This window comes from Pseudopipra pipra, chromosome Z (genome assembly GCF_036250125.1).
Source record: "Pseudopipra pipra isolate bDixPip1 chromosome Z, bDixPip1.hap1, whole genome shotgun sequence".
Lineage (NCBI taxonomy): Eukaryota > Metazoa > Chordata > Aves > Passeriformes > Pipridae > Pseudopipra > Pseudopipra pipra.
In genome coordinates this window covers 23,866,682-23,875,636 of record NC_087581.1, presented here as the reverse complement: position 1 = coordinate 23,875,636, position 8,955 = coordinate 23,866,682, and the positions used below count along the sequence as shown (strand labels likewise).

Genomic DNA, 8,955 nt, shown 5'->3' with positions numbered 1-8,955 from the left:
GACGCTCACTGATTCCTAATGAGCTCTTAGTCTGTGTAAGAGATAAAAGCAGTTTACCCCATGTTTGCCCAGCCACCTCCTGTCACAGAGCTAACGTGTTGTCTTATTGGGCCATGACACTCTATTGGACTTATAAGAAGTTTATGAGCAGTCTCTTTCATAGAGAGCAGAAAAATGCCTTACAAAATTGCTTGTGCCTGCTCAGGTGCAGGTGTACACCAGGGATTTCTTTAACACAAGAATGACATCGAGGTTGCATGACTATTGTTTCCAGCTCTCCAGCCAACAGGGTTGTCCTGCGTGGGTGCAGTGTGAAACTAGCCTTTGGATGGCAAAATTCTGCGGATGTTTGACAGTTACAGGCATCTGTAACAGTTACGGCCTTTATACAGGGAAACGCCAGGCATCTTCACAATCACTAGGGCCACCACCTCTGCATTTAATTAAAGCAGAATGAACACATATGTCACTGAACTAAGCTTTGCCGCCGGCTGCTCTCCATGCCCGGAGGTAGGCGGCTGCTGCGGCTGCTGCGGCCCGGCGGCGGCCGGCGGGGGTCGGGGGGACGGCCCCAGCGCTGACAGACCGTGATCCCCCCGAGCAAGTGTGTGGCGCTGGCTCGCCCGCTCCTCGCTGCCTCCAATTACATCCCTGGCAGGAGACGCAGCTCTCGGCTTCGCTTTCCAAGGTTATTTTTGGCCGGGGCCGCCGCATGGTGATGGCAGCGGCCTGTCGAGCCGCGAGCACCCTCGCTGACGGCCAGGCGCCGGCGGGGGCCCCGGCGGGGCGGGCGGGGAAGGGGCGGTGCGCACCCCGCGCCCGCCCCGTCTCCCCCGCGGCGCCGGGCTCCCGCCACGGGCCGCCGAGGGCTGAGCTGGCCCGCCCCCGCCGGGGAGACGCCTGTGGGCTCCCCTCCGCCTGGTCGGCACCCTGCGCGAGGGCTGCCGCTCCCCAGCGGAGCCACAGCCGGGCGGGCGGCGGCCGCCATGGAGCGGACCCCCATCCCGGTGCTGACCGTGCAGACAGCGCCCTACGAGGACCAGCGGCCGACGGGCGGCGGGGGGCTGCGGCGGCCCACGGCGCTCTTCGAGAGCCAGCGCAACTACCTGCCCAACTTCGTGCAGAGCCTGCTCTCCTCCGTCGACCTTCGCGACCGGCAGGGCTGCACCATGGTGGTGGGCAGCGACGGCAGGTACTTCAGCAAGACGGCCATCGAGATCGTCGTTCAGATGGCCGCGGCCAACGGGGTAAGCGGCCCCCTCGCCCTCCCCTTCGCCCCCTCCCTGCAGCGGGACCTGCGCTGTGCCCGCACCAGCGGTCCCGGCAGCGGGAGGCGCGGGGCAGCCCCTGAGCATGGGGAGAACCTTCCAGTGTCGTCACCCGGACAGCGCTCAATATACAAATAAAACTAGGAGGAACTTCGCGTGCGGCTGTTTCGGCTCTCTACCCGTCAGGTGCCCGAGCCAGCCCGTGCCGGCTCGTGTGTCCCCTCTGCTGGGCTTTGGCATGAGTGGTGGCTCCGTCGGGGTTTGACGGTGGGGATGGTGGCACCCTCAGGAGACTGCCAGCTGTGCCGTGCTGTTTCACTTTATTTTAGAATGAGGAAGGAATGGCAGTTGAAACATAGGGTACACTCTGAAGGAGAAAATGTAGCAAGACTTAAAAATATGTGCGTGGGAAACAAAGGTATCAGAAATGTATTTGCTGCTCAGGATATTTTAGAAATATTCGAGGAAAATAGTGCTATTGAGGGAAGAGGAGTTCAGCATTTTGGCTGCATCTTAAGAAAATAATCATTCTTTTCTATTGTGCACTTGCAAACAAATTACAAAATGCAAGAAGACTGCAGTCGCAGAAGCCTTTGTGGCCACATGGGATACAGATTTCTCTTCTACAGTTTTGAAAATAAGAAAGAACTTGAGTAGAAAACTGTTGTCTTCTGTTAGATACATGCGCATTCGTTTGTGGATATATATGTACAGACAGCTGGAAATACCAGATAATGTAGGCTTGAAGTTCCCACTTCAAAGCAGAACTGAAGCTACTGTCTCTTGTTATGGTGGCTAAATTGATCCTCTAGATTTGGCAAAAGGAGTGATATGATTTTATAGATCTTTTGGTAGGGAATTTAATTTTTTTCAAAAGCTCATTCTTTCAACTTTGAAATGAATCTCTGTATGTGTCCAAATTTTTTCCTGCTGATTTGTTGTCACATACAAGCTATATAGACTACCCAGTCTGATATAAATAATGAGTATTTTAAAATTATTCCTAAAGCATGTTCTCAACACACTGATAGCATCGAGCTGATGCTTAGTGATACTGGGTATTTCAGAGAGACTGTTTATGTTACATGCTGGCTTCCTTGTGCAAAATAGCCATTCACACAGGGAGTTGGTGCAGATGCCAGGGTTTATGTGGCCCTGGGTGTGAGAAGGGCTGTCAGGGGACACTGGTTAAAGTGAGGACAGTGGCAAGGGTAGTACAGGTGGGATAAAGTGCAGCATCAATTAAAGCAAGAGTCTGGTGGCAAAAACTGCCCTACTGAGGGTGAGATCCTTGCCTGTCCTTGCACACTGGCAGGAGCTACAAGAGTGGGTTACAGCTGCAGGGTGACCACAAGGACTGAGGTACTGAAAAAGAAAAGAAATTTAGAGTATAGAACAGCAGGGGCTTCTCAACCAGGTTATGCTGACTAATTTTTTCTGTCAGCCTGCTTCCTTCCTGCTGCTTCTGTCACACTCCCCATCTTGCTCTTTCTTCCTTGAATATCTTTCTGACCTCAGGAGAGTTCATTTCACATGTTTCTGGCACCTTGCTATAATAATGATTCCACTTGCTTAATTTACTGCAACTTGGAAACAGTTTCTTACTAGTGTTTTCTGAAGCCAGTCCCCAAACTTTTGTGCTCACAGTTCCCACAAATATCTGAATTCATTCATGGTACTTTTACTAATGGCACAGTCCTCACAAATTTGGTAGGCCAGCTGGTGGGGAGCTACTAATACTGAAAAGACTTCCTATTTCCATCTGCTAATGTTTCTTTCCCTCTCTAACATCTTCACCCTGGTCACCCTCTATTTCTCTCAAGCACACTATAAATGCTTAAGCCTCACATTTATTTAGTGAGTACTATTGGTGTGTTTTGGTTTTTGGCTGTTAAAATACAGCTGGTGGGAAAATATCTAAACCTCCTTGATGGCACTGTTTAGTGCTGTGCTATGTAAGTTGGGAGAGAGGAAGGAAAGACCCATGAGGGCAAAGATCTCTCCCCTTGGATCGTATTAATGTCACTAGGAGGAATGTAGGTCCTATCACAGGGGAAGAAGTGAACTGAGGTAGGCAGGATTGGATGAAATGTGTGGAAGCCTTGAAGCTGCATTGAAAACCTTAAGCCACCCTGAGTTCCAGGAGAGGGATAGCCACATATTGCTGAGAAACTGAACTTAAATCTCCTTCCTGGGAGACACATACTGAGTGTAACTGTTAGTTGTGCCTGCTGAGTACAAAAATAAAAATGGCTTTCTATTATCAACTGTAAATGTATTGCCCTTTAGAGTTGCTAGGTTCCTCTTGTTCTAACTTGGTGACTCATCCCACATTCCCCCTGTGTTAACAGCCTAGCACAATTGGCATAGGCTCCAGTACAAGGAATGAGATGAGGTCCCCTTCCCAGTCAGCTGGCAGTGCTTGGCCTGCCTTCTCCTCATCCTAGATCCCACTGGCTCATGCCATCCACCTCGGGGCTGAAGGTACATGCTCCATAGCTATAGCCTGTGTAGACTTCCACTGGTGGCAGCAGCTATGGCCTGGTCCATGCTCTGCAGTTGCAAGCAGCACATGCGCCCACAAATCTTTCTGTTCAGAGCTGAAGGTGGCTAATCAGGGTCACCATTAAATGGGGCACACAGCTGGGGCTGGAGTAAACACATTCGGGTAAGGGACTGCATGTCATGGGAGGGTGCGGCAGAGTGAAGAAAGCCAGACAGAGGTTCTGTACCATTCTGGGTTACAACAAGCAGTTTTATAAAGTAGTGGTAGGACAGCATCTGAGGCTCTGTTGCTCTTTTCACCTGTGTCCTGCCAGTAGTAGCATCCTTCAGCCTTAATGTCTAGAAGAACTGAGGTAAAAAGCTCCATCAGTTGTAATACAGTTCCTCTACAACTTAGATGCAAATATTCCATTAGACCCACCAGCTGTATAGGGTGTCTCATTTTTGATGCAAAGTTTAGGATAGGTTTAAATGAGAAGCTGCTATTTGTGAGTCCCAGTGGCAGATCAGAAGCTGACGATCATCCACTGAATATGGAAAGTCATGACAACATGCTAGAGAGATTGTAGAGTAATGCTGTAGAAGTTTGAGATGGCAGAGAGTTGAGTTTTACAGTTGTATTCTATATAATACCATGTTGTTTTTAGTTTCCATGACCTTCCATGTGAATCTTGGCCTCCTTTCCTGGCCATGTGTGATTGATTTATTTGCTTCTACATTGATTGTAGTGCTCAGTCATCTTTAGAGTAGTATAGTAAATGATAGGAAGACACAGCCCCGTGTTGTTCAGGATGTAATTTGCTTGCTTCATGTTCTTTTGAGTATAGTTGACTGAGGCATATGAGAGATTACTTGAAAAAATAATTAAAAAAAGCATTAAGTGACTCCATGACAATCAACTGAATTGTCTGAAAATGCACAGCTGCAAGCGGTAATATTGCATAAAAATGTTCTTGTAAAGTACTTGTTATTTTATTCTTTCAGCTGTAACCATTTGCTGAGGATCTTTGTTTCTGCTGTTGCTACTAAACGTAGAGTGACAAATTATAATGTGGCGTGGGGACAAAGTATTAGAAGAGACATTACATGCCTGTGATCTTGTAGCCATGCAAGTTTTTGAATTCCAAAGATAATCTTTCAACGCTATGAAACTGTCCCAAGTTTTTCAGAACAATGTTACTAAAACTTTAATTGTGAGTCAGCGTGTGGATAATATTTGGTTACTGTTTTAGCCCAGATTGTGAGAAGTCTATAAAATCTGATATTAATTAAATTGATTAAAGAATTAACTAAATGTCCATTTAGTATTTGGTTCAGAGACAAAATTAAGAGCTTCTGAGCCAAGAGAAGATGACATTCTGCATTCTTGCCACCAAAACAAGAAAGCAGAGGAAGATGGGTAGCACATTTACACCTCTAAGATCTGCAGTGTCCTCAGGGAGTTTTGTAAAAGCACTGAAGACCTTAATATAAGGTGAAACTTTATAGTAGTCACTGCAAATAAAATACCGGTTTATCATTCATGTAATTTGACTTCAAAATCCTTAATTTGAAGTACTAAGTATTGCAGTATTTCTATAGTATAGAAATTAGTATAATAAATACTTCTAAGTAGTATAGAAATGATAACCTTCTGAAAAATGCTGAAGGCAAAACAAATTACTCATGTTTATATAAATATTTGGCATCCAGAAAAATGGGTAACCTAGTTTGTGTAACTCCAGTTGAACGGGAAAAATGAAATATGGTAGGTGCTAGGTAATTTATGCATTCTGAATAATCTGAGTATTAACTTTTAAAAATACAGTTTTGATGTGCACGAAGGCAAAAACTTAAACTCACTAGTTTAGAAGTACAGAAAATGTACTCATGATAAGCCTGTAGGCAAGTATAAATGCATTTATACTTGAGTACCTTGAGATAGATTTAGTTTTGTGGTTTTCAAGCATTATGTAAAATGTTATCACTGTCATATTCCTTTTGCTTACCCATACACAATGCTGTTTTAAGAGCTGGCACCCATTTCTGACAGCTGTGTTTGGAAGATTGAGTCATTGCTCTAGCTTTCTACATGCTTCGTAGTTTAAAAAAGGGAGAGACAATATTCAAAACAAACATTTTCAGTATTTATTTTCATCATGTTTTTCTTTCCATAATATTTTTTTTGTTTCTTAACTTTTTTTTTCCCCTCTCCTTTGGAATTGTTCCAACCTGGGAGAAAAAAAGACGGTGAAACAAAACATTTTTCTAATAGTAGTAAGAACAAGTCAAATGAACCTTGAAGATTTACATGAACTGTATTTATAATTTTGATAGCTCTTCTATTTTCCAGCAACAATCCATAGGCTTCAAAATTAGCTGCAAAAACTGTGAAAAGAAAACCAGGTGGACAATCAATCATTGTATCCTCAGATCTTGAGGTAGAAATCTCAGTTAATAGAATGCATTTTCTGTGCATTTTTTAAAAATTTGAAAGCAGATCTTTTCTCAGTGAAAGAGAAATGGCTAACCATAGCCTGTGCTTTGTGAGAGCTATCAAAAAGTAACTTGTGCTTACTTTAGAGGTTGATATTTCTTTGTAGAAATCCTATTTTTTTAAACTAAAATAGTTCACAAAAGCAGGCTGAATAAATAATCTATTAATCCTTTGCTTTTCTGAAATTATTTGCAACTGCACTTTTGAGTAATTAAGTGTTTCACATGAGTGACCGGAAGGTCATCTGTATGTGAAGGAACAGCTCTTTATGGAAAGGAGAAAAGTAGCACCTCATGTACTGCTGCTTTGCCACAGAGAGCTATCAAATCTCCTTCAAACTTGAGAACAAATACTGAAGTTAAACTCCCAGTCTGTTTTCAGATGGGGAGTGGGAAGAATTCAGTGTTCTGGCTCTCTCTCTGCCCCCTCTACCCACTCCCTGCCCCTTCCCAAACTACTACTCAATAGTGTAGGGGGTGGGGTTGTTTTTTATAGTGGTGTTATTAAAAAACCCTGAACTTTAGCGATACACTTTTCAGCTCTATATGCAGCTGCATCAGTTCTCATCTGTGACACTAACCTCCCCTTCTCTCGTTTTTTTTTTGTGTCTGCCTGTTTCCCAGAAATTGGAACTCTTTTGTATTTCTTTGTAAATACATTTCTGGTTGGCTTCTAGATTATTTATGTTCAGCTGAAGCTGTAGTATCTGTGTAGGGGATGAAGGCAAGGTTTTGAAATTGGAACCTTACAGTGGAACTGCACATAATACCAAACACATTGAGTCAGTGTTTAATAACACCACCTATAAGGTCTTTTTTAACTTTAAGAATGGTGGGAACTTCCCCTGCTCAGCTGTGCCCTGGGAAACACACCCTGTTCATTTGGAATAGCCCAGGAGTCACTGATGGCTGTAAGAGGAGCAATGCTTTCTGTGGAGCAGGACATCCAATGGTGCCTTGGCAATAGAGGTGTAACTGCAAGAGACTGCCGGTCCTAGTGTGTAGTGATGCTTGTGGTTGCACTGAAAGGCTGCTCTTTGAAAGGCTATTCTCTTTCATGCTGGTTAAAGCCCCAGACCTGAAAACTGCATCGACACAGTCAGCCCTAAACTATATTGGTATCTGAGGGGGTTTGCTGATTTGTGAGGATACCTAGAAAGGTTTGATAGCAGGATCATGGCCCAGTGCTATGCTTGGGAGCTTTGAAAATCGGTGTCATGACTGTGCTCTTGCTTTACTGTCAGTACACAGGCCACTGGTGTTTAATGTGCCAGGATACAATGTTTTTTGTCAGTGCTCCAGATTAGCATGCAACCAATGCATGTATGTATATTTCTCTGCAAAAGAACATGTTCCATACTAGGACTTTACCTTCTGTACATAAATGCCCATATGTGTGTGTTTATATATTAATTTTAAAAAATGTAGTACTTTTCAGAGTACTTTGGCTTTTTTTTCCACCTAGATCGGCAGATTAGTTATTGGACAGAATGGTATCTTATCCACACCTGCTGTTTCGTGTATCATCCGAAAGATCAAAGCAGCTGGTGGAATTATTCTAACAGCTAGCCACAGTCCTGGAGGACCTGGAGGAGAATTTGGAGTCAAGTTTGAAGTTGCCAATGGAGGTATGGGTTTAGCAACATACTACAACATTGCATTTTAGTATGCTGAAAATATGCTGACAAGGATAACTAGCTGCCTTTATGTGTTTTTCACTTTCTCTGTTAAAACTGTGAAGAACACAGGTGTCTCTTTTTTCTTTTTTTCGGTAATAGGGGTGTATTTGTCTGCATGGATCTGTACAAAAAGCATTAAATCCTTACTGAAGTCCTTGTAGTAGCTGTGAGATTTCTATAAACAAGAGGTTTGCTATCCTGTTTTTACGGTATTTTATGTAGTCTCCCCGATCACTGTAACAGTTCCGTATAAAGATACTTCTATAAAGATACTTAGGAGGGAGCTCTGTTCTGCTCATATTTGTGTTGCTTGTCTTGGCATTTACTTTAAAGCATGTAATTTCAGAAATGCTGTAAGCAGTATAACTCATTGTCTTGTATGGAAGAAAGTACTTCTTATGTTTACCCAGGAAGTAACTGGTCTTACCCAGGGAAAGGGTTGTACAATTTTAACTACTGCAGTTCCACCCCTGAATAACGGAATTTGGGTATATAGCTAATGTCCTGTTTTCCAAAACTGACAAGCTAATGCAGGTAGGTATGTTACACATTCAGTATGTTTTATATTATATATCTGTGTACACCCATAAAACATTATGGTGGCAGTTGCTGACACCTTGTATACCTCATACGTATAGAGTGTTTTCTACCTGAAAAAACTGATCTGAAAGTGTTTTTAAAATCTTTCCTTCCCCATTTTGGAAGTGGGTGAACTTGAGAAGAAGGTGCTTCTCCCTTGTCCCTTTTTCAAAAAAATGTCCAGGGTTAAATGAATGAGATTTTATAAACAGAATAGGCTTGAATCCCAGAGAGATTAGAGGGACTCCGTAAGGGCATCCAGTGAGAAAGCCAGGGTCACAGCACACACATACCAGAGCCAAACTGTTAGATGCATTAGCACTCTATAAACTTTAAAACACCACATATACCTAAAATCTCTATGATAAATGGGAAACAGTTGGTGGGGAAGTCTTTTTAGTGTGCATTGCCTTTTTAAAGAGAATTCAAAAAGTCTGTTAAGCTTTATA

The 8,955-nt window shown here is 43.5% G+C and overlaps 1 protein-coding gene across 1 annotated transcript in view; it reads left to right on the top strand.

Moving 5' to 3' along the window:
* The first annotated feature begins 825 nt into the window (after nucleotides 1-825).
* PGM5 (phosphoglucomutase 5) overlaps nucleotides 826-8,955 on the top strand; it is a 75,199-nt gene continuing 67,069 nt past the window's right edge. The window contains exons 1-2 of the mRNA XM_064642838.1: nucleotides 826-1,247; nucleotides 7,714-7,876. Of these exons, the coding sequence (XP_064498908.1) occupies nucleotides 987-1,247; nucleotides 7,714-7,876 (424 nt within the window). The 5' untranslated portion in view covers nucleotides 826-986. The remainder of the gene's footprint in view (nucleotides 1,248-7,713; nucleotides 7,877-8,955) is intronic.